Here is a 25,180-nt window from a genome sequence, read left to right on the forward strand (position 1 = left end):
GCCTCCTCCGCCTCCTCCTCCTCCTCCTCTCCGGCTGCACAAAGAGCAACAGTGAAGGCCCTGGCTTGCCTTTAAAGGCAGCGGCTGGGAATTTAAGGTGGCCCAGAGCCATGTCTCTCCGCAGCGCTCCTCGCCGCCCTCCGTGGATAAATGGTTGTTGCAGTTCCTCACCTTGTTGGTCTCAGGCGGTTGGGGCGCCGTTAATTGCTCTTGGGTTTGTTTTGGGTAGGTACCTGGCTCTAGTTCTTCTTCGCTCTCCCCTTTTGCTCCTGTGCTCTCCTCTCTCTGCTCTTTAGGGAGGCAAGGGTTAAACTTTAGTTTTTAATATTTATTATGCCGTTCTTTTAAAGTAAGAAACATCTGGGTTACGAGGTGTTTTCTTCTGCTGGGGAGGGATGCTTAGCGCTCAGATTGCATGCCTGCATAGACTGCCAGCAGGCACAAGAAACTTGGTCTTGCAAGGAAGGTTGCTCCCATGGCAGTCTGCGAAATACATAGTTGCATGTAGCTTTATTGAGAACTTCATTAAAAAGTTATTGTGTTCTTGCACTGTGGATGTTTTCCATTAAATAAAATCGTCTTGTTTGTTTCAATATTTGTTTTCAAACCAGGGAACATCATTTACTGTGCCTTACAGTCCTCAAGACTGCAAAAAGTTCCTGGTAGGCTATGGCCTCTGAATCCTTTCCTGTAAAAGTAGGCAGGGGGTGCTAAGCATACTGCAATTTCTAGTTAGATGAAGGAAAATGTTTCCCTTGTGGGGCGAGCTGCTTTTTATAAATTTCTGGAATTAATTAGAATGAAGTGTTAAAAAAGAATGAAGAAAAAAAAAAACCCTCCTTGAAAAGCTTTTGTCTCCCATTTCTGTTGACAGGTTGTTTTCCAGACACTATCTTTTTTTTTTTTTTTTTTTTATTGCAAGTGCTTAGTGTCTTGCATTGGAAGACAACAGCTATGGACTGAATTCATTGCTCATCCAAGACACGTTCTTGTAACTAGAGTTTGGATTACTGCCCGAGCCTGGGCTTTGGAAGATTTGTTTTAAGTAAGTGCCACGCCTCCCAGAGAAGGAGGGAAAGCACTGTGAAGGGGAGTTGGGCTCCACATCAGAAGTTCTCAGGGAGCTTAAAACTTCAATTCCTACAAAGTATATTCAGTAAATTAGCAGACTTAAAGGTTTATGGAACAGACGTACTTGTTAATAAGTGCTGTATAGGGGAAATCAGTTGCACAGTCTGCAGATTTACTTTTCTTACATTTAGCGCTGCCGAACTTGGTGAATACCAGTCACTTGTATTCATTTTTTTGCTTTTCAGCTTAACCTCATAACGGCATGACCATCAGTATCAGATTTTGTCAGCGATGCTGCTGAACTCCATTCTTCTTGTTAGGCAGGATCCTTGCTTTCTAAGAAACTACCGCAGACAGGTCGTTTTTAGTAATTCCTGAAAACTTCTCTGAGAAAGATGAATTGCATTTTATCACAGCCGGTCCTGTTTAGAAGTCAGTGTCTCGGTTAGGCCTCTTATTAGTTTTGGAGTATGGTGTATGTGAGTCAGAGTGGAAAAACGTTCTAAAATTAGACGTGCATTGTTAAGAATTTTATTAAATGAGTTGCATCAGTGTCTTTTTACATTACCATTTTAATGGGCAATTCTCTGTATTCTCAGTATCGTTAGTTGACTAAAAAAGGGCTTGAGAGGCAAGAAACTCTTCTTTTCAACGTTTTTATGCCTGCGAACATACTAAAAGGTAAACTGGCATGTTTGTAGGTAAACCAGTCTGCTTAAATACAGCCTCTTTGTTCTTCTGTTACCTGTACTAACAGAACACCGGGCTTGCATTTTCCCCCAAGGAGAACAGGTGTATTATGGAGTTTTGGCTTCTTACATCAGAACTGAAGCGGAGCCATTATTTGAAAAGCGTCTTATTTTTGAGATTAATATGTTAATGGCTAAAATTATGACCCCGCACACTGAGTCAAGTACAAACAGATATGTCTTCTGAGCGTGTTGCAGGATCAGGGCCCAGGTTGCCTTTTGGAAATGGGCCTCAGTGCTCTGCAAACTATTATTTCTTTCATTACCTCTGTGTTAAATGAGGTTGGTAAGTGTGTTAGGTTCTTCTTTTTTTTAATGAAAAACTTATGCAGCATATCTGGAAAAGAAATTCATTCTCTGATTCGCCTGGCATAGTTACAGTTTTAAATGTTGGAAGTAAGAAGAGGAGTCATTCCTTTGCAGTCTTAGAGAAATGGGTCATGTGAGATGTGCCCACCTGTCTTAACAAGTGAAAGATGATGTTGAGTGCTTTCTCTTTCTTTTTAACTTGCTGTATGTGGAAAACCTGTTGTTTTGCATGTCCTAGGATTTTCTAATGTTTCCCCCCCCGTTTTTTTTTTTTTTGTTTTTTTTTGTTTTTTTTTTTTAAATTAGACTGATCAGCAGAGAAACTGATACCGTTGCTCTGGGGTGGGAAAGGCCAGCAGTCTGTGCGAGAGAACCATGTCTGTTCGGGAGTCGTTTAACCCAGAAAGTTATGAACTGGACGAGAGCTTCCGTCTGACCCGATTCACTGAACTGAAAGGCACAGGCTGCAAAGTGCCTCAGGATGTCTTGCAGAAACTGCTTGAATCTCTACAAGAAAACCATTTTCAGGAAGATGAACAGTTCCTGGGGGCAGTGATGCCCAGGTTGGGTAAGTAGTTGCTCCTCTAGACACATGTGATCTTTCTGTTTGTCTGCTTAGTGACGCGATCTCATTTGCAGTTTGTTTAATCAGTTTGAAAATTGTATGTTGTATAATGCATGCACAGCATCCAGAAATCTGAGTAATGAATCTCACGTTGTCATTTGTTGACATCTGGGATACAAGAATATTATTTTAATTATTTAACATCCTGCAGTGCGCTCAACTACAAAGAAGGAACGGTCAGAAATGGCCATTGTGATAGCCACATGCTTAGGAGTTAGTCTCCTCCTCCCTTTCCCCAGTAGGTGCTTTGCAAACTGAAGTCGTATCAATTAATTTCTGGACTTTTATATTAATACATTGCCTTTGGAAGTTTATGCAATGAATGCAATGAATTTTATGCAGTTAGATGACTCACAGGTGAAGTTCCCCTCTCCCTCCCCTACCCTCCGTTCCTGGGTCAGAGAAAGTGAGCAAGAGAAAACTTTCTCGCTTCAGCTGAGGCTGGGAGCGGATTGTTTCACAGTTGTCGTTTTTCCTTTCAGTCCTTTCGTTGTTCCCCACTCTAACTTTTTGGCTCACCTGTAGAAGCTGCCTGGGAAAGGCTGTCTTTCCAAGACCTCTGTGTTCTTGCCAGCTTCACTTTCTCTTTGGTATTTGCACAATGATGCAAGCAGTAAGGGAAAACCACCTGCACAAGCCACCTACGTGGGCAACAGGGCGAACATAGGTATTTTGATACCAGCTACTCTACCTAATATTGATATAGATAAATGAATGTAGATAATGTGTTTAATGACACTTTTAATTCTGTTTGTCTATTTACTCAGCCCTGCATATTCAATCTCTACTTTGCAGCACAGAACGATTTTTTTTTTTCCCTCAATTTAGGAATATCAACATAGTATTTATTCTGAAGTTATTTAATTATCAATTTAGTGTCCAATAACCTTATTTAAAATCATTTTAACATTGCTAATCATCTATTAGCAGGCTAACAGGTTGCAACCCCTTATTCTGGTAGAGATTGAATTCAGAGAGAGATTAGTAAGGAGCCCGTGTTCTTGCTTAAACAATGACAATCTTTGTGTGAAATATCTAAGCAGCAATTGTGTGTGGAGCTGGGGTGGCACTATAATTTAATATTCCCTAATGAAGGACACTTCCAGCTTCTTTTATGCCTAAATTGCTATTTATATGGGTTTTTTCTAAATTAAATAAGTTATTCGCAACGGCAGTTCAATTTGGCAGATTTCTAAAATCAGTAATAGTTTGGTTTAGATTTAATTATTTAGCTGTTGTGGTTTGGTTTTTTTCTCTTCTAAACTTACAGGCTCTAAACAGTAATGGAACTGCTAATAGATTTTTCTTCTCCAGCTATATGAAAAGGTAAAAAAGTAGACTAATGCCATCAATATGTAGGTGTGATATTATGTAACAGGAAATCTATTAGTAATAGAAGGTGGAGAGTTCAGGTCTCTTAAAAATATGCTTTTGTGGTGAGTATCCCTTTAACAAATGTGTCTTCAGATAAGTTTGGTGTTATTTGCCTCTGATGCCTGTGCTTTAAAAGGGATAGACAGGTAACTTTACAGCGTGTGCATATGCACCATGCTTTTGAGATGCAGTCAAGAGGGAAATTGCCAATAGCAGGCTAATCCTCACTCCTTTTTAGTTCTGCAAGTGGTGTTACCCAGAGCAATCTTAAATATGGCTGTGAGTATATCTGTGGGTAAGAAACTGCAAGTTTTATATTAATTCTTAGAGCTGTTACGGACCTTGAAATCACTGTTTTCAGTCACCTCTCTGAACAGATTCATTTATTTAGTCAGTCCTTTTTTGGTGGAACAGAAACATAGGCTCAGAAGGACCGTCATGGCCCCTTGGCCTGTCTGTCAAGCAGCACTTTTGCTGAAGCTGTGGAAAACCGCACAAATGATATCAGTCTTGCAGCATTACAGCATGAATAGGTGAACTGAGGGCAAAACAGCTCCTGTACATGAGCCTCTTCGCTGTAACTACTTATACGCACTTCCCTGGAGACACTAGACATCATGCAAACCAGCCTGGTAGCTTCTGCAGAGGGTGAGCAACCCTAAATTACTGCTCATGAGCTTCTGTCAGCATCCCTTCTCTTCCGAGGCAAGATCCGCCACCGTAGGCAGGAGAGAGGCAAAATCCTCTCCACCTATATACCTACTGCCTGGCAGACCTTCTGCTCTGTGTCCTCAGTAGGACCTCAGATGACAGCAGTTCGCTCCATCCCTGTACAGGACACTGCCAAATACTGGCTTGTAGCACTTGCTAGGTAGTGTGTTTCATTAATACATGGAGAAAAGTTGCAATGTGGCATCTGCTCCCTGAAAACTGGTTGTTTGAAGACTCTTGCCCTTTGGAGGTATGCAAAGTAATTCTAGGCAGCTTGCTGCCAGCCCAGGAAGGAGGTGAGCTACCTGCCGTTGCCACAAGGCACGAGGATATTGACAGGGAGCGCAGCTCAGCTAGCATGTTGTGATTTGTCACCTGCCACTTTTGTGCAGGCTCTTGCATCGCAGCAAATGCCTGGAGGTTTTAATATCGCTTATTCTGTTTGAAATACCCACCGTCAGGGAAAATGCTGCGCTTGGTATTGTGGTTTTCTCAAAGGAATTTCCCTATCTAGCAGGTCGTCTTGCCGCCTTTCAGCCTCATAGAAGTAAGGTGAGGTTAACACAGTTGCAGAAGCTCCAAGTGGGTGAATCATCTTTCACCAAGGGCCTAGGCTGTTACTTGCGGTGTCTTTTTGTTCTTCCTGAACTGAGAAAATGCCCTTTTTGAGAGGCTATGTCCTTTTAAAACTGTCATTATGTTTTTGTGGAGATGGTAGTGACAGGAAAACCTATTTGCTTTTGACAATATCAATTCACGTAGTTCCTCTTAACTTTAAATGTACATGCCTACAAGCACAGATGTTCTTAAAAGCAATGCACTATTATTATGCTGCAACAAACTAGAACATTGTAGTTTAGTTCTTGCTTTCAGACATTTACACTTCTGTTCTGCTGTAGTCAGGAGTTCTCATTCTTTGCTTGGTTTTCCTCTTTATTCATGCTACATGCTTTCTCTAAGGAAGCAATTTGCCGTGTCTGTTTAGGCAGTATTGTGAGTTGTATTTCACAGACATGTTTTATAAGCTCTCTTGTTAAGAGCAAAAGATAATTAAGGGCAAAGTTACTCACCTCACTGATGGATTTCTGTCTCTGCAGGAATTGGGATGGACACTTGTGTTATTCCATTAAGGCACGGAGGTTTGTCATTGGTCCAGACAACAGATTATATTTATCCTATTGTGGATGATCCTTATATGATGGTAAGTTGGCTAAACTTAATTGTTAGCTATATTGCTGATTTGATTTGTGCTTCTCACTTGCCAATCTGATGGCGATTTTGGCTGTTTCTTCTAGATGTGCAGTGCTAATTGTTTGATTGACTGCATTCAGAGTCTTTCCTAAATACACGTGAAGAGGGAAAGGCATAGTTTCATCCTGTAGTCTTTTCCATGTCAGCCAGGAATGCTGCAGTACTGCTTTCTATAGGTGAAAGTTGGGAGAACTGCCACCTTTAATTCAAATTTCCCTCCATCTGTTGTTCTGTGGGATTTGGCTTGAAAAGCCCAAAAGCAGGGAAGAAGAGCTGTCTGTGAAGCAGCAGATAGTAAACTCCACTTATGAGCAGAACCGCATTGTAATTGGCCTTTTTTGAGGTTCTGAAATAACCAGGTAACATGTTGGAACTGGAAATGCCTAAATGACAGTAGTTGGCAATAGCACCTGGCAACTTCAGAGTGCTTTGTCAACACCAGTTTTCCCGTTGTACTACCTCCGCTTGCAGATGAGTAAGTTGAAATGACTTGTTGGAAGTTGCGTGCGCTTTGACTTCGGCTCCTTCTGTGTCTGTATTTCATTTAGTCCGTCTCAGTAGAGATTCCTCTGTGATGTTAGGTGCGGCGGTGATCAGTATTGACTTGAACAGAAGGTCATGGGGAAACAAATTAACTTCAAAAAAGGACTTGGTAAAGCTGTAAGGACTTCTACAGGAGGTGTTCATTGAATGAAAGTTAAATGCTAGAATTCATGTTTCCTGTGATTTGAATGTGACTCCTTTGCTTTTACTCCTGTTTATATGATTGCATGCTTTATTTGCTCTTTTTGGTTCGTTGTTTGTTTGGTGAGACCTGTCAGGTAGGTTTTGGACATGCAGTTTGAGATTGGGACCGACTCTTTTTCTGTAGCATGTTTGACCAGGTGTTGTGCACATATGCAAGCCTAGCTCTTTTGATTTCTGTTCCAGAAGAGCTCTCTTTCTGCAAACTGAGCAGCCAAGATCTCAGGCTGGCCTCTGGAATACAGAGTTGTTGAGCTCTCCTGAGAAATTTGATTCAAGTGGCTTGCTTTAACAGCATGTGGGAACTTGTCAGGGACTGGGATAAAAAAAAAAATTAAAAAAACAATCTGTGTTGTTGGAGAGCTGTGTAGAACTTCATCAGCTGAGAAACTCTCTTGTCTCACCTTGTAACAAAAACTTGTGAGGGACAGCGTGAGAAGGCTGTGGTGAAGGAGGAAGGTTGTTTTGTTTGGAGATACAAAGGGTTTGAGATGCCGCAGGAGTGGGTAGATGAGCCTGTGCCCAGATGAGGTTTAGGGCAGTGTGGTAGGAATGGAATGTAAATTTGGCCTTAGTCCAGCTTCAGTGGTTGCATCCTAGTTACAGTCTATAGTGTGATCCACATGCACCAGCAGCTGTAACTTTGGTGTTTTCTAATTCTCAAGTCCTCCACTTTTCATTCTTGTCAACATTCATTTTAATGCAGTGGCTTGCCACTTCCTAATCTGTTTACAGATGTGTATTTCTTCTTAAAAGCTAACTGAGAACAGGGATTCTGTCACAAGCCTTCTTGATGATACCTGCAGTGATGATCCAGCAGGGTTGAACTCTTCTCTTGGGGACTGGAGTACCTGGGGGCAATATAGATTACCATTTTCTTGTGTGGACTAACATCAGTTGGAGAACAGTCAAATACAATTTGCCATGGGGTTTATGGATGGTTGTTAAGAGCAGAGGAATGGTGAGACTTAGGAATTTTGTGTCCAGGTTCTGTAAAGGAGTGTGTTCTGGGCTCCTCTGTTCAAGACAGACTGCTGCTGCCCTGTTTCTCCAATGTTTTTTTTCCCTGTTTTTAGTCTAGACTCCCCCTGACCCATGCCTGTTGTTACCAGTCTCTGTTTTTATTATCACTTACATGCAGTACACTCTCTGCTTCTTGCTCTTCTGCTCTGTCTCCTTACCTAGTCAATTCTAGCCTCGTTTTGGGTGGATGTTCCCTGATTTAGAGTCTCTTTGTTTCTCTGTGCACAGTGTCTACCTGCAGCTCCTTATCTGATCTCTCTTCCTAGCTGGGGCGAGAGAAAGCAAGGAGGGAAAGCCAAAAGTGCAAATGGACTCCAAGCTGGGTGCTGTCACAGGAGGGATTAGAAAACAGCTGAGGAAGGCAAAACTGCATGTGGACTCAGCTGAACTTCAGATTTTTGCTTCAGAAAACATCTTTCATTCTGTCATTGCCTATTTTAAAACAAAGTTCTGCAGTTATATGCAAAAAACCCTCTTCCTTCTTTTCCCCTTTCCCCTCCTCTTCGGCTTCGTTCTTGAAAACACTCAATCCATGTTGTCTGAAGTATCCCTAAGATGTACATCTGTAAAATCTATATCCAGCGTAGGACTATTCAACTTAAATGGTTTGATATTAGAAAAGTTACAAGCAATTGAAAATAGGTTTCATAATAAGTATCAAGCCACCAGTAATAGGACTGGTACTGGCCTCTGTTGTGGCCCTGTGGAGACATCTTTTTGAGCAGGAAACTGGCTGGTTTGAGAGTGGACTTCCTTCCCCCTCCATTCCAGGGACCTTTTTTGTGCCCTTTTAAGAAGAACCTTCACTCAAGACTGGGGACGGGGGTCTGATACTCCGTCCTTTGCCCTTATAAATAGTTCTTAGTATTGCACATAGATATTAGTGTTTCAGGGGGACTAAGCAAGCAGTCAGGTAGCATGCGGGACCCAGCTAGGATGACCCCTGTTTGTGAATCCTGTCATGTTTATTGGTGTTCACAAGCCATGTATTGTTCCGTTTGCTACTTCAGACTTGCACTCTGAATTTGTTTCCGTAGTGGTTTTGCCAGTTGGCAAAAGCGGTGTTAGACTGACCTCTGACTACTAGAATAGAGAGCTGTTGTGAGTGTGGTTTTAAAAACTTATCTGTCATTCCTAAGAGGGCATAAACCAGCAGTTTGCTTGGTAAATACTGAAGATAGTGGAGAATGGTTTGATAGTCCCCTTCCAGAAAAGGAAAGTGGCAGGCTTTAGTGTTCTTAAACATCTAGAAATTTAACAGCCAATATCCATCAAACCATGCAGTACACAGCTCATTTTTCTCTTAATAGTTTTAAGATTTAAATGATCAAAACATATTCCAGTTCCAAGTGTAAGGGATTCCCCTGATGCCACTGGAAGCTATTGAATTTATGAAAAACTGGATTATATTTAATTGTGATTTGGGGGTGTTGTTTCATGTCATCAGCAAGTAAGGTAACTGCCTGAAAATATTAATTTTTGCAAAAATCCCGGATGTGTGATTAGACTGTAAGGTTTTAGAGATGGTGGAAATGTGCTTAGATTCCTCCCCCCTCACCCCCCGCCAAATTTGTCTTCCAGCTAAAGCATCTTTCTGTAGTCCAAATTGTGTCAAATAAGCATGTTGTTTTTATCATGGTGGTGTTGCCTCTGAACTTTATGAAAAGCACAGATTTACAATCATAAAACCAGATGTTGGTTACAGTTCTGCAGCTGTAAACCTAAAGCAATTTTAATAAAATGCGTGCAGTCTTCCAGAGTAACAAAACAGAATTTGTCCTGTATTTTAAAATTATCTGGCCATCCCGTAGGGCACATCCTGTATCAAAGTTCTGCATCTTCATCAGGAAACTCGATGTCTCATCTGTGCTGGGTCCACATCCCAACAAACCCTCCCTCGGATCCATTAATTCAGCAAAATCAGAGTAGCTAAGCTCATATGACCCAGGTGATCCCTTCTCAGCCCTGTCAGCTTCTAGACTTCTTAGAGGAATCTTCAACAGAAGACTAGGTCTCATGGACAAATTTTTGTTAGTGGAGATGTTCACACACACAAAAGTCAATTAAAATGTATGTGCTGTAGGAAAATTCAGCCTTATCTTGTCATTTGAGCAAGTGATAGAGTAGGAACATATCCCTCACCATACAAGCGGTGGGGGACAGACATCTTCCCTCAGTAGCTGTGCATCCTCCTAAGCGGTGACAAGGCCAGCTTCTGGATGCCCTGAGCTCCTTAATCCCCAGCACATGCTGTCTTCTGCAGACAGCTTCTTATTGACTTCCTGACAGAAGAAGGACCCCAGTGTGGCTGTATGCTGCCAGCACAACTGTATCCTCCGGGAAGAAGAGTAGTCTCCTAAAAACTTAGGAGTGTAGACGTGGCTTCCAGGGTAGTGGAGAGGAACAAACGGCTTTCTCATCAAGGTCCCTGTCTCCTACATATTCCGATGAAGAAGAGGTACAGCAATATACACTTTTCGGATTAGCTTCCTAGCAGTTGTGAATTACATACGATGGTTGTCTTCATCAGTGTGTACAGTTTTGTGCTGGAATAAAGAGGATCATATCAGATTAAGTAAACTGAGCTTGTTATCAAAGCTAGACGTTGTTGAGCTTAACTGCAGCCTCTAAAATTAGGCGTCCAGTCTAAACTTAGTGTGGGATTCCTATGTAGTCAGTGAGAGAGTATGACCAAGTGACCAAGACAGCTGGGATGAATTCTCTCCTTACCTGTAAAAGGAACAGATATCTGCACTTCTAGATGTGCCTGTTGCACAAAATGGATCGATCATACCACATCTTGGCTGGGTTTCTTAATGCAGGAGCCTGTGGAATAAGCAACTGTCTCAGAGTGCAAACTCATGCTGGAAGTTTTGTTCATGGCTGGTGTTTGTCTGAACATTCACAAACAGTCCTGCAGATTTTTTTTTTGTCTGTCTTTCTTTTTCAGGGACGGATAGCGTGTGCCAATGTCCTAAGTGACCTTTATGCCATGGGGGTCACGGAATGCGACAACATGTTGATGCTCCTTGGAATCAGCAATAAAATGACAGATAGGGTAAGATTTTTGGTACTTGCTTTTGAAGGAAGACCCAAACAGCTAAACATGCTTAGAATGTATTTATCTTTAGTATATTTTCCCCTCAAAGTTTGAACCGTTTTAAAGAAGAGATGGTTTTATTGAATATCTCAGTTCATAGTATGGGTCTTGCCTCGTAAACATTCTGAGGTCACTTGTGCTAAAAGTTTAGTTTTCTGTGGCACTGTAATCTTCTGCTGCTAATACCTTCATCTCCACCAAATGGGGTCCCTGCTTCTGTCAATTCAGGACAATATTGCTCCAAGGCAGCATTTGGTTACCAATTCATTTATCAACCTGGATAGATACTACTGGTTTGCTTATGCCAGCTTTGTAACATCTCTCTGAAGCAGAAGAAACTGAAATAGATTGCTTTTCTTTTTCTTTTTTTTTTTTTTTTTTTTTTGTGGAAGTGACCAGCATGTTTGTTTGTTTGCTCTAGCAAAAAAGGCATGTTTATTCTTAGAAGGAAGTAAGTTGAAACTTTGCAGATTAGTGGAGGCCAAATGCAGCTTGATTTAACTTTGTCATATTGCACTGCACTGCTGTGGCTGTACCTGATTACAACAGCAGGATAGTTGTTCTGAGTTTCCAGAACTCTGATTTCTGTACTTTTATATGGCCTTTTGAAGAATGTTTCTTCAGCATAAAAATGTCTCTTCACCTCTTTTACAAAGATCTGTAAAACCGTAGCTCTGTGGGATAACATGCAATTTTCAGGAAGATAACCTCTTCCTAAGGCTGGCTTTTCTTTCATGAACTATTTGCCATGAGGGCATTTAGCTTGAGTGATTAAAAGCCCTGGACCAGTCTTGAAATGACTAGCTCTGCTGTGTATGGAACTCTGACTTCTGTTTTGATCTCTAGGAAAGAGACAAAGTGATGCCTCTAATTATCCAGGGTTTCAAAGATGCAGCAGAAGAGGCAGGAACATCTGTTACTGGTGGCCAAACAGTGTTAAATCCCTGGATTGTTTTAGGAGGAGTGGCCACGACAGTCTGTCAGCCTAATGAATTTATAATGTAAGTTTTAAATCGCTGAACAATCAAAGGCACTGGTCTGAAGGGATACAGTAAAAAATCCTTTAAATACCATGTTGTGATCTTGTGATCTGTCTCCTGATGGATAAAGCAGTACCTTCTCCTGCTTGCATTTGTCCTTAGCACTCAACAGATGGCACATATCTTTTGTACATACTTGCTTTTTTAAACAGGATGTCCTTTTACTTCTCCCCACCCCCCAGTATCTTTTAATCCTCTTCTCCTTTTGACAGGAGAGTTAAGCTTCTAACCTTTAAAGGTATTGTAGACTGTTTTGGGACATAAATTTCTGTCGTATTTATACATACATTTTAAACCATCTCCCAATTATTCTATTAATGGCTGTAGAGAACTACAGAATTGCTGTGTTTACAGCATTCTGTCCGTTTGACAGCTGATTTTGAATGTCCCACTGTGGCATGTTACACTATACAAATGAATTTGTTCATGATTCTAGTGATGGTTATCTTATGCCCTGAAGTAACAAAGGTGAATTTTTTTCCCTATCCTATCTTATGTCTCCAGTAAATTGAAAGAAAAGATGTAATTTTGTGTGTCTGACTGCAAGCATTGTTATATTCCAAGAAAGAAGGATTAGCACTTTTAAATAAGTTTGCAGCTTTTTGCTCAATAATATCCCGTGGCAATGGATCCCAAAGGGTAGTCTGCAATTAGTCAGTTCTTAACTGTGCAACAAGATACATGGGTCTGTGAAAACGTAATTATCAGCACTTATTCCTAATAACGTGTGTGAATCTCGCTATGTAATTAATATATGAATTCTTTGTTTTCAGGCCAGACAATGCAGTGCCAGGAGATGTGCTTGTATTAACTAAACCCTTGGGAACACAAGTGGCTGTAGCTGTCCACCAGTGGCTAGATATTGTGAGTACACTGCAAAAAAAGAAATAGGGAAGAGGGGTGTGAGTTAAAGGTGACCTTCCTCATTCCCTCAAAACCTCAAAATGACAAAGTTCAGCGGTGTAATAAGTACACTGAGGGCTTAGTTGGGAATGATCTACCACCTCTCTCTCCTCCTTCCTCCTTGGTGTGTCAGCCTTACCTGCTTATGTGCAAAACTTTTTTGGAATTGAGATAGTTTGCTATTTTGTGCTTAGTGAGCCCATCTTAATTGCATCTAATTCTTAGTTAGTTCTCAGGCACTGCTGTAATAAACAAAATTGTTTACTAACAAAACAACAGACTAGCACCCTGGGTAAAATTGTGCCCTACTCCACCTGCCAAAGTAATTGGCAAAAGCTTATTGATGGTAATTAGGCCAAGATTGCTGTCTGTGTTCATAGACTTTCTGCTTGTGTACATGGAAATATATCTACGTTTCACATGTATTACCCTGTGCATTCAATAAGACTATTTCCAGCAGCATTATGTGTGTAGACATACTTCCATCTGTTACTTCAGGCAAAAATGTAACTACTGAACTGAAAAGTGAGTGCAAAATTGGCATCTGCTTATGTTATCTGGTTCCCAGTATGTGTCTTCAGAATTATAACTGCTCAGTTTACACTTTAAAAAGATGCATCTTTTCTACTTTTGGGACTACTGAGCCAATAGACGGGCAGAGGAGTGAGCTGGAATCTACTTTGTCTTGGCTGTTGGCCACTACATTGTCAGATGAATTCTAATTACAAAGCCTGTGTTAGCAAAAGTGGGAGAGAACCAGCTTAAACCTTCATTGGAGTGTGAAGCATGAGCAACAAGAAAAAAATTTTTTTCTCCTTCTTCATAGGGTCTGGCCTAGCAATTTTGACCTCTGCAGAATCCTGCGTTTTCCCATCAGATATAAGGATCAGGGCCTCAGATAATCTTGATATGAAAATGAAGTGAAACAACAAGACACCAATTTTATAGTATGTTTTCTGGCCATAATCTTACTTCTTAACATATCTATTATTGTACTGACAAACAGACTTGCAAATTAAGGATATTCTGAATTACCACATATTTCAAGTACTTCTAATTTCCTTAACTGTCAACCAGAAACACCTTCTGGTCTGAAAAATGAGGACAGCAAGGAAATCAATCCTCCTGTTACGTGTAAACAGCATATATCTTTGATTGTGGTAGGAAAATTTCTGGGTAGCTGTGCTGCCTTTTCTTCAGCTTTGTTTTGTGAAAGAATGGGGAAAGTGAAACTAGAATTACCCATCACAAATCTACCCATAAATCAAATTTCGGTAGGGAATTTGACTTTGTATTGAAAAGTATGTGGGAAAAGGTACGTAAGTACAGCAAGTTTATGCATAGGCCAGAAAGGAAAACTGGAGTGTAGAGATACGTTACTGCAAAACAAATTAAAAAAAAAAAAAACCCAGCCTAAAAGCTGAGGTATTTAAACAGAGCAGTAGCAAATGAGTTCCTGGTGATAAGTGAAAGGAAGATCCAAATGGAGGCAAAATTTGTCCTCCTTGCTTGGTTGCTTCCAGCATTGTTGCAGCCAAGCCCCAGCTGTGTTGCTGGCAGCAGCTTCCACAGGGTGCAAAGGAAGAGACTGCAAAGAGTCCGCAGGGAGCTGGGCCCCATCGGGGCCCCAGGGGACCAGGTCAGGGATGTGCTGGGGGTGGTGAAGCTGTTTGCTGTGGCTTTGGCTGCCATGTGGACTGATTAGGTTGGTCCACAGCTGGGAACTGGCATCCCTTTGCCTTTTCCTCTTTCAGCTGAAAAGCATGAAAGGGGTTGCTGTGATGTGCCCCTTCAGAAGGGGTTTTCTAGCCCTTGCTGTTGTCTGCAGACCCTTCCTATTTGGAAATCTAAGCTTGCTTTTAAAAGTTGCTTGGGGACTTTTGTGAACTTTTCTGCCTTTGTTTCTTCTCTACTAACCCCAGGATCGGATTGCTATAGTGGAGAGGAATTTGCATCTAATTTGTATCCTACCTGTGTTTGTGGCTCTTCTAGCCTCAGCCTTGAGTTCTGCTTCCACCTCATTTGTGATTTCCATTCCCATCATCTGACTGGTTTCCATCCCATGATCAGCCTCAGAACCGTGTTTTTGAAAACTAAGGCAGAATGACTGCTCAGGTTTTTCAGTCATACCCGCAGCAAGAATAATCACTATTCTGTCCCCTCTCTAATAGCCTCTTTTTTTTTTTTTTTTTTTTTACTTGCTCTCTTACTTAATTGGTCAGCCCCAGTTCAACCTAATTTCAGAAGCTCTGATCTTACTGCTGTACTTCCTTGCTCTTTAACAAATGATTTGTTTTGGCTGACCAGTCTCTTTCCCCCTCTTGCCATTTCTGGATTCTCTCTTATACCCCTCAAAGTCAGAGCTCATTTGTTAAGGATAAGAGCCTCTTTGACAAGGTCCTTCCCCAGTGCAGCATCTTATACCAATTCTTAGTAGTTTTTTCACTTTTGATTTAGTAAGAAGTTTGTTCTGTGCATTTACTCTGTGGAATGGCAGTGTAGGCATTGTGGCGTCAAAAATCCTATTTTTGTTTACTTTCAGTTCTCTGTAATTTTATTTCCATTGCAAAAAAAGCAGAAAATTAAACCAGTTTGTAGTGTTGCTCTTAACAGCTAAATGGTTGCTTTGTTTCATTCTGGATCTGGAATTACTTCAGCTTTGAATGAAACAATTGCCCTTTATAAAGGTACCATTTCCTAAAATGTTCTGAGAGCCTTTTGGGATGAAAAGCATTTCTTAGTATGTGATGGAGGCATGAGTCCATATAAGACACTGGAGAATGGGTGGAAGGAGGTGCTTATGAAACTACCTTAATCCTAACTCACTATGGTGATTACATCCTGCCTTAGCATACATTCCTCAGACCTGAACTTGCGGATATCAGTGGCCTTTCTTGATCAAAAGTGTCCAGATATGAAATCAAGAATTTTCTTTTAAAAAACCAAGAAGCCAGAGATTACAAATCTCAACATCCAGCAACAAAGTTCTTTTCATTTGGCTGTGGAGTTCAACCCAGAGAGTTGCCTTGAAGGAGTTCTTTCAATAACCTTTGAAGGGTAGGTTATTCCACTCCACTCTGCTGCTGAAAGCAAGATTTGAGGTGCTTAGTGCCTAACAGATCTTTAAATGAACTTCACTCAGGTACAGCAGAGTAAGGCACACACCTCTGGCTGTTGAACCTTTTGCCTGTCTTTAATTGAGTCAAAAAAAAAAAAAAAAAAAAAAGTACATTTTGGATGAGGGATGTTTTTAAAGTGGTTAGGGTGTCCTTTAAAATATACAGCTGAAAATCTAAAAGAATTATCTTTATTTCATCCATTAGCCAGAAAAGTGGAATAAAATCAAACTAGTGGTAACGCAAGAAGATGTAGAACTAGCATACCAGGAAGCAATGATGAATATGGCACGACTGAACAGAACAGGTAAGAAGACGTGTGTGTTGGGGGGGTGGAGGGGAGGTTGTGGGTTTTCCTAATTCCATACTTAATTTCATTTCACTGCCGTGCAGAAATGTGAGACAGTTGCTTTATCCCTTCCTTCTCCCCATCTTTCTGCTGTTCAGTGTTTGTGAAGCAAGCAAATTAAAATCAAATGCCCCCTTTTAATTACACAGCAAAAACACAAATGCTGCTGGAGATGATTATGACTTGTGAGTGCTGCGAGTAACATCCCAGTGAGTTAGAGGATGTTTTAAAGGGAAATATATTGGATTTGTTCCTCATCTTCTGTGCCTAGAGAACTTGTGAGGGCCTGATTATAATAAGGTTAAAAGAATTCAAAACAGAATAAAAAAGGAAAATCTCTTTATTTTTCCATGCTTCAATTTAATTTTTTTTTTAATTTTGTCATGTTATGTGCTTCCCAAAGTGTGGAATATGTAGCACGTTATCTTTTTTTTTCCTGGTTTTGTGGTGGGTTGTTTTTTTTTTAATTTTAATTTTGGTAGGGGAAGGTTCTGCTTTTACCCTAGAAATTTTAATCCAGGATTTCCCTTCTTTGTTCAAAGTATCTTTGGAGAAGCAGAGAATTGAATGAGGTGTTTCCTTACTTCTCAGTTGAAGGAACAGGGATAGTTAAATATCTCTTCTCCCATTTATTCAGTTTTCATTTGGTATTTGTTATGTCATCCCACTGGATTTCATTCTTTCACAAAGTCTTCCAGGAAAAATAAATGACCAGGATTGTCTTATGGAAAAGAACTCAGGTCCTGCTCATGTATTGGGAAGCACCAAAGAAGGGCAAAGCATTCTTGGTTTTGTTTTTCTCCACTCACTTTTGTCAGGCACCTTTTAACAACACTTAAATATTCTTAACTGGAGCTATTGTCCTGCATGCAGGGGTGCCCTTTTCCCACCCAGGGCTCTGTAGTTGCAAATGCCCAAGAATTTCATGAGTGCATAGGTGGGGAGGCTGGGGCCCTTCCCCCACAACCTGCAGGCTTTGCTGTTAAGCTCTTAAACTTTAAGTTCTGATGTGATAGTTTTACGGAGTGGCAGGGGGAGGAAAAAAAAACTGACCCAGGATGAGTCTGGTCCTTGCCCTTAATGAAGCAAAACTGAGCTCAGAACCTCTCTGGCCCTCAACTTCGGGAAGTTTGAATCTGGAGCAAACCCCCGTTTCTTACACTGCTAATATAAATTAGTAGCACATGTCTAATAGAGCATGCTCATAAATACAACTTTGGTGCTGGATTTTCAGCATGATTTAATACCTTAAATACAAGTTGAATTTTTTAACAGTTACATGCAGTAGTAGTGAATTCCAGTTCCTTCAAGCATTTTTTTAAATTTAAACAGTAACGCAACCTGATTCAAATTAAAGGTATGCAACTTCATTCAAACTGTGCACAATATTGTTGAAGCATTGTTTTTCCTGATAGTGGGGTTTTTTTTTCTGATTTGTTGTTTTTTCTCTCCCTCTCTTGTAGCTGCTGGACTCATGCACACTTTCAATGCACATGCAGCTACAGATATCACAGGATTTGGAATCCTGGGGCATGCACAAAACCTTGCCAAGCAGCAGCGAAATGAGGTGTCCTTTGTTATTCATAACCTTCCTGTTCTTGCTAAGATGGCTGCTGTCAGTAAGGCTTGTGGCAATATGTTTGGCCTCATGCATGGAACTTGTCCGGAGACTTCAGGTAGGTGACAGTTGTACCAGCCTCTTCCTTCCTTGCACCTCCACGTTAAAATTTATTACCATTTCAAATGTATAAATCATGTGCTTTGCATTCAAAATCAGGGTTGGTTTGTTGTATATCCAAGCTACTGAGCATCAGCCACACAACTGTTCACAATTAACTTCTTCAGCCTAACTTCCAAACCACCATTCTATTCTAGTGTTATGAAACACTATTATAGAAACCCTTGCTATATCTAGAACATTATGCAGCTAGAAGTTAGTGATGATTCTGAATTCTTTTGAAACCTATTTTTCTTGTAGCTGTTAACTCCAGAACAGTGAATATCTGAAAATCCCAGCACAACTGACACAGTTTTTTCAAAGGTGAAGCCACCTGCAGTAGGTTTGCCAGTCAGATGAGTGGTGTTTTGTTTCTCATTATGAATATATGTGAAGCTTAGTGCCGAACGGGCTAGTCTCGGCAACTGAGGCCTTCTCTGTCCACAGCATACAGACATCCAAGAATATGGATTTTCTCCCTTACATATATATGGAATCTGACTTTAAGGGACTGTGACTAGCAGGAAAAAAAAATGTTCATGGTGTACCAAGTTCTCTAATATAGTTGCCACTTGCGGTGACAATGACTACAACAGATGTGTACTGAGAGTCAGGCTATGGACCAAAGTTCGTTTCAGATAAGCATTTAAACAGTCATCAGGTGATAAGAACTTCTGATGTTTCAAAGTTGCCTTATTATAAAGTGTAGGCCATTTTGCTGACTAGCATGATCACTGTCTTCTGCTGGAAGTTTCTATATTTCATTTTCCCCTTGAATCTTCTGTCCTGTTCCATCTTGTTTTTCTTTTTTAATCTGACTTTTCTTTCTTTTTGGGAAATGCAGAAGATGTAGAAACAGATCTGTCTTTTCTCTTATCTCATTTCTCCACCCTCTTCCTGCTCTCCAAAAGTATTATCCAAGTTCTCTGCACTTCACAACAGAGGGGGCCCCTTGAAGCAAAACAGTCCGAAGATCTGGAAAGAAGCACCACAGCGAGAGCCATAAACTTTTCCCCTAGCGAATACACAACTTAACCATGATCTGCTGAATTGTTCCTTAGCCATCTGTGTTTAAACAGATGCTCTGTCCTACAGAGACTGTATGGTTCAGATGATGTGTAACAGGATATGGGACGTGAACCGTTTCAAGAGTTCAAATCCAGAGTCAGTCAGCAGAGACCAGAAGTGTCTGGTGGCAGTTTGGCAAGCTGTGTCCACAAGGTTGGTAGCACCAGACAGATTCTTACTACCCAGGAGTCCACATAAACAGAGTGCTAGTAGCTTTTGTTATCAGTTGCAAAGAGGCCAAAAAATAGTGTGGAGACGGAGCTGGAACTGCAGGATGCTCTTTCAGGTGAGTGGCTGTGGCAGAGGTTTGTATAGCAGTTGGCATGGGAATGGTTTAGCTGCAAACTGAGTGCTTGAGTCTTCAGAGCTGCCCATCCTGCACCCTGGGGATATCCAATTCTGTCTCCTCACTGAAGGAATATAAAACGGTGCAGATGTACGCACTGCTGTGAGAGTACTTGGAAGCAGAAAACAGTCGACTTCAGAATCACTTTTGGGACTGAGAGCAAGAGGTGCCTTTGAAACGCTGAACGGGTTATGTTTCAACATAGATAGATGATGATGGAAAAAACAGCAAGACATATCTGGTTATTTGTGAACTTTGGGTGCCTCAAAACATGTATATTTTATTTCATCACAGCGTTGCATTTCTCGCATTAGAGGTGGCTATAGGGATTTGTTACAGGGCAGTGTCTGCCAAATATTAGAAACATCCATAGCCACGTGGACATAATAACTCTGGTCTGAAAGCTATATAACTGCAGTCCTGTAGGCTTACGCTAGATAGCCTGACACATTGCAGCAGTGTGTATTAGCTTGGGCATGGTGTGCTGGGACGGCTCGTTAGCATTCAGACCCACGACATTTGCGCACTTCATGTCCTGGGGTTGATTTATATGAAGGCAAGCGTCTGTCTTGCTGCGCCTGTATATCCAGTTGTGAGGATGCCTTTTGGGGGCTGCTCAGGGCTGTTCATACCATGATATAGATACGCTCTTTCTCTGTTGTCTTAAACTTCCAGAAATGCTCTGTCTGTAGCTTCTTCATTTGTGAACAGATGTTTTTCAGCAGAGTGGGCAGGCAATGAGAAATTCACTGGAAAACGATTTGAATGGATTTTAAGACTGTTGTGTTTTTTCCAGTGCGTATTTGCTGGGCACCTGTTGACAAAAGTCAGTGTTAGAAAGATCTATTATGTCATCTGTTCCATCCTCCAGGCACTCTTGCTTATGGTGTATTTTCTTAAAATTGCAGTTTCACATGATTTTGCTCTCTCTTTTAGATAACTCTTTGGTAAAGGTTAAAGTTGCAATCAGGCATTTAGTTTCAAAACACTAATTCTGTTTATTAGACTGGCTGTTTGCAGAAATAAGTTACAAAGTTAACTCTATATGGGCTATTCATGCATGTGTGTATTTTTGTCAGTCCTCTAATAAACCATTGAGTGGTATCAGCCAACTTTTTTAGTGTAGTAGAGGTATCTCAACAACGCGGTGTTTCTGCAAATTTTGTGGAAATAGGCAGATGGGTAGAAGAGAAGAGCTGTGTTAGTGCCTGACGAGGCAAGGCTCATGATCTCATCCTTTTGTTAGTCATTGTGGGAGAAAGCCATTAGCAGGAGCAAGGACACTTGGTTTCGATTCATGAGCTGTTTGTATCTCTGCTCTTAATTGCAAAGCTTTGTGTAGTCTGCTTTTGAAGTTTTCTGTCCAGTTCCCTGCTTGCACTAGAACAGTTAAAACCAACAGTGTTCAAAACCTCCTACCAAAACAACCCGTGGATTTTTAGAAAGGTAAACCAGTACAGAAAACAAGTATCTGTGTCCTTTCAACCCCCAAAAGAAGCGTGCAGTGAGCTCTCAAACCACCATGGCCATTTGTTCATTCCATCTGCAGCCCATTTGCTTTGTCTTCAGCGGTGGCTGACGCAGACCTCGGAAACTTGGTACACCATGAAATGCTGCTTGCTTCAGTGCAGAGTGGCACCGCTGCTTCATTTTCCACAGGCACGTTGCAAGAACTTAAACTCCTGGTGGCTGTGACCTTGCACAGGTGAAGACTTCTTGTAGTTGTCCATTGTACAAAAAACAGAGCAGCTGGGAACGCCAGTAACATAGAATAGAGTAGAGTAGGATAGAATACATAGTGGAAAACCTTAAGGAGTTACCAAAAGGTTAAAGAGACTGGTCAATCTACCAGAGAAATAATTATAATCCCTGCAGACAGGAATCCTACTAGTGATCAAGAGTAGCCTATAGCCTCTATTAAGGGTTATTGATCAAACTGGGATGCAGCCAGAAGTGATTTTTGCTTGGAAACTGGGATTTTGTACATTTTTCTGATCTTGCCAAAGAATGTTAACAGGGTATGCGTACAAAATTACAGAAAGAGAGTGTGTGGGGAAAAGATAGTTGAGTGAAGATTATTCTTGTGCTCTTTCTTACTTCCTTTTTCACCACGCTTCTACTCCTCTCTTCTGGCTAGTTAGCATGTTCTTTGCACTACCACTTGTAAACCTCTTCCCTGAATCGCTTGCACCATGACATAAGTTTCTCTTCAATTTGATTTAGAGTGTTCCATGGGAATGGCACGCAATTTCTTTGCAATTGATTTCTCTGTAACATCTGGAGTAACTTAAACACCGTCTTTCAAGTTTCTGGGGTTTTTTTGTTGTTTTTGATGGAAGTACCTGGATGTTATGTTCTGAAATGCCTGAGAGAGGTAGGCGTTTTTCTGGATGGCACACTCATTTGCTTCATATAGAACCTAAAAAATAACTTTCACACTTCCACTTATTCTTATAAATAATTCCTTATGTTCAGTAGCTACTTCTTTCTCATGGCTTTAAATTAAGTGTCTTTAGTCACCACTGAGAGGACTGTTTGCTTGGAAACGCAAATATAAAGGTCCCCAAGGTGCTAAGAAGCTGTCCAAGGGCCATGGAGGAGGAGGCGGCACCGAGCCCAGGGTGGCCCTTCACCCCCAGGGCTGGCTCAGAGCTGGTGGTACGACTTGTGCTGCTGGCTGATGCCCTTCGCCCAGACGAGAAGACTTTGGGTCAAGTAACCCTCTTAAGAGTAAGCAAGCCTCAGCATGTGCCCAAATTCCTGTTTGCGTGAATATACTCTCTTGCCTATGTTCTCCAAACATTTTCCAATGGGAGATGATATTTTAACATCCCTTACAAGAGGCTGCTGCGCGTCAGAATACAGCACAGTGTACAGACTTGCTGTGCAAACTGCATGTAGCGTACAATGCTTTGAGGTTTAATTAGGCACCTGCAGATGAGTTTGCTGCTCTGTGTTGCAGTGCTTCACACGTTTGCAACATAGCATAAATGTAGAAAAGGTAAGGCATATAGAAAAGCTGAATACTCTAGTAATAAAGGGTAGCACCAAAACATTTAATGATTTGGTCAGAGCCCCCTGGAAATTTGTGCCAGAGCTGACAATTCACTTGCCAAGCCACCTTTTTCAGTGCTTTGGGATTCTTACAATGGAAGTGTTCTTAGGTTTAATAACTGAATGGCAAGCTTGCTAACTAGTTATTGTGCTGCTTCTGAAAAACATTCATTAGTAAATCAAATATTTTTGAGTTGTCTCTGAGAAAAAAATCTCATGGGAAAGGATAAAAAAGGTTAGAAAATTCCCTAACAAAGGGGTCAAAAGGACTGTCACAGGGAGCACTGGATCAAGCCTATGTTTAATTTTCTACCTCTTGCATTCTCTGGTAATAGCCCCTACTTTGATGAATGATTTCATTGCAGGCAATGGGATTACTTGCAGAATCAGCTGCTACCAATATGTGGTTATAGATATCTGAATATGACCTTTATCCAAAATGTTTCTGTGTTGGAGGCACTTTGCAGTCCTCTGTTGGAAGTTTACAATGCTGGTGGTGTTTCAGTATGTCATTTATTGGCATCAGTGTGATGTCCTTTTGCCAACATCTTTTGTGTGTATTTGGCTTCATTTACATACGCACTAAACACTGAATTCAGGCACAAACTTAGTTCTGTAAAGCAAGAGCTCAGACTTCCACCATGTCTCCTCTTGGAGTCCTTGGAGTTTGACAGAAGTCACTAAGTACTTGTCTGAATAGGGATTGGGCAGATCCCTTTGCAATCAGACATTTTAATGCTCTGCTTTTTTTCTTTGCAGGAGGCCTCCTCATCTGTTTACCACGAGAACAGGCAGCACGTTTCTGTGCCGAGATCAAGTCTCCAAAATACGGCGAAGGTCACCAAGCATGGATTATTGGCATTGTAGAGAAGGGCAACCGCACGGCCAGAATTATAGACAAACCACGAATCATTGAAGTCGCACCACAGGTGGCCACTCAGAACGTGAACCCGACGCCTGGTGCCACCTCTTAATATAGATGAAATAGCTGTTTGTTTTTAAATAGATCTATTCCTTTATCATCCTACAATTGAAAGAACTGTAAAAAGAAAAGAAAACTTGTTGTGTCTGCACATCTGGTGGCCTTAGGTCAGTTTATGAGTGGATACAATTAATAAAATAAAATCCATTGCCTTTTTTTCCTGTTACATTAACTGAAGATGCACCTAATCTTGAGGCAGCTTCTGAGTTGAGAATTATATTGTTATCCAATACTGTTGATTCATTTTGAATCTTTAGACACTTATCTCTTGCCGCATAGGCTCTTTTTAAAGGTGCTTTCACGTAGCACAGACATTACCAGTAGTAGTGTCGAATAGCAGTTTGTGTCCTTTCATTATATGTATATTTATCATAAGTCTAATTTTGATGCCTTGAGTGATATTCCAGAAAGGCAATAAATTGATAAGTGACACAGTGGGTATACCCCGTAGTAAGAGGGTTGCATGATTACATTCAATCTTTGATTTTTTTTTTTTTTTTTTTTTAAATTTTTTTTTTGTAAGGTTTAGTCTTATCAAGAGCATCTACGACCCTGGACATTGCTTGGTAGTGCACTCTGTTTAAACGAGCAAGTGCTGACTTTGCATGGAAAGCGCTTCAGAGTCGAAGGAGTCATTTTTAATTTCATTATTTGTAGACCTGACAATATTTACTGTATTATCAATGATTGTTTTCTTTATTGATAGTAAGAAAAAATAATTCATTTTTTGCAATGTGATTGGATGTGCTATAGTGCAACAAAGGTTTTGCAGACCAAAAGGAGGTTACTGTATAATATTCATTTACAATTCACTATATAAATAACTACACAAATAATTTTTAAATATAATCAAACTAAAATAAGCCTCTGTTCTGTGGATGGTAGTGTTTAATACATTTTATATTTTGTATAGTGATTACAAGCCTTTTTTGTTTCCTTAAAATCAGCAGCAGTTTAGTATAATTCTTAGTATTATTTTGTTCTTCGCTCAAATACATTTTTGTGCACGCTTTTGTGATCTGTGTTTAAAATCTACGTTGCCAACATTGCAGCTTGAACTTAAGCTTGTTATTCAAAATAAATATTTAATTTTTTTTATTGCTCTTGTATAAGTGCATGAACTTTTTTGATTCCTAGCTGAATTACAAACTGGAAAGAGGAGAAATCCTCCTTTTTTTATTTTATTGCAAGTGTTGTTATTACTCCTTTGATCAATTCTGCAAGCTGTGATGTCCAGTGGTAATCTAGAATATCTCGGCCTGCATGCCAAAGCTGGGGGCAAGTAGGTTATCTTCAAGTATATTATCCACTTGATTTTGTTTATTTTACTTATCAGCACAAAGTATGCAACGGTTTTGTATTGTTTCCTCTGCAAGTCCTCCTGGCTGTGCCTGCTGTAAGCTAGACGAGGGTTCGTGAGCAGCCCTGTCAGTGGAACGGATGCTGAAACCCATCTTTTCCCGGGCGGCGCAGTAAGCTGCCCCGTTGCCGCAGGCTCGCTGCTGACTGCTCTGCCTGGCTCTGCTCTGCCGAGACACACCGTGCGGTTCTTCTGCTGAATGGGACTGAGTGCGCTTCACTGAACCAGCTCTTTTTAAGCCTTTCCCAGATTGTGGAATTCGCTCCTTGATGTTCAAACCAGGAAGAA

General features: G+C 40.8%; 1 protein-coding gene across 3 annotated transcripts; it reads left to right on the top strand.

Moving 5' to 3' along the window:
- The first annotated feature begins 2,434 nt into the window (after positions 1-2,434).
- On the top strand, positions 2,435-24,688 carry SEPHS1 (selenophosphate synthetase 1). Of its 3 annotated transcripts, none has more exons than XM_009578188.1 (8): positions 2,435-2,697; positions 5,937-6,040; positions 10,808-10,915; positions 11,804-11,958; positions 12,771-12,861; positions 16,224-16,323; positions 17,829-18,041; positions 23,310-24,688. In XM_009578188.1, the coding sequence occupies exons 1-8, from the start codon at positions 2,505-2,507 to the stop codon at positions 23,522-23,524; spliced, it is 1,179 nt and encodes a 392-aa protein (XP_009576483.1). In that variant the 5' UTR covers positions 2,435-2,504; the 3' UTR covers positions 23,525-24,688. The 3 variants fall into 3 exon arrangements, with proteins under 3 accessions (XP_009576483.1, XP_009576484.1, XP_009576485.1); XM_009578189.1 differs by having other exon boundaries at positions 11,837-11,958; positions 17,829-18,045; positions 23,313-24,681; XM_009578190.1 differs by lacking the exon at positions 17,829-18,041 and having other exon boundaries at positions 23,310-24,681.
- Positions 24,689-25,180: the final 492 nt, after the last annotated feature.

Source organism: Fulmarus glacialis, unplaced genomic scaffold, assembly GCF_000690835.1.
Source record: "Fulmarus glacialis isolate BGI_N327 unplaced genomic scaffold, ASM69083v1 scaffold3115, whole genome shotgun sequence".
In the NCBI taxonomy this organism is placed as follows: domain Eukaryota; kingdom Metazoa; phylum Chordata; class Aves; order Procellariiformes; family Procellariidae; genus Fulmarus; species Fulmarus glacialis.

Excerpts from the sequence above, each read along its gene's own strand:
- SEPHS1 (XM_009578188.1), top strand. The coding sequence starts at position 2,505 with ATGTCTGTTCGGGAGTCGTTTAACCCAGAAAGTTATGAACTGGACGAG. Across the intron at positions 2,698-5,936 it reads GGCAGTGATGCCCAGGTTGG|GAATTGGGATGGACACTTGT; the intron begins GTAAGTAGTTGC and ends CTGTCTCTGCAG. Across the intron at positions 11,959-12,770 it reads CAGCCTAATGAATTTATAAT|GCCAGACAATGCAGTGCCAG; the intron begins GTAAGTTTTAAA and ends CTTTGTTTTCAG.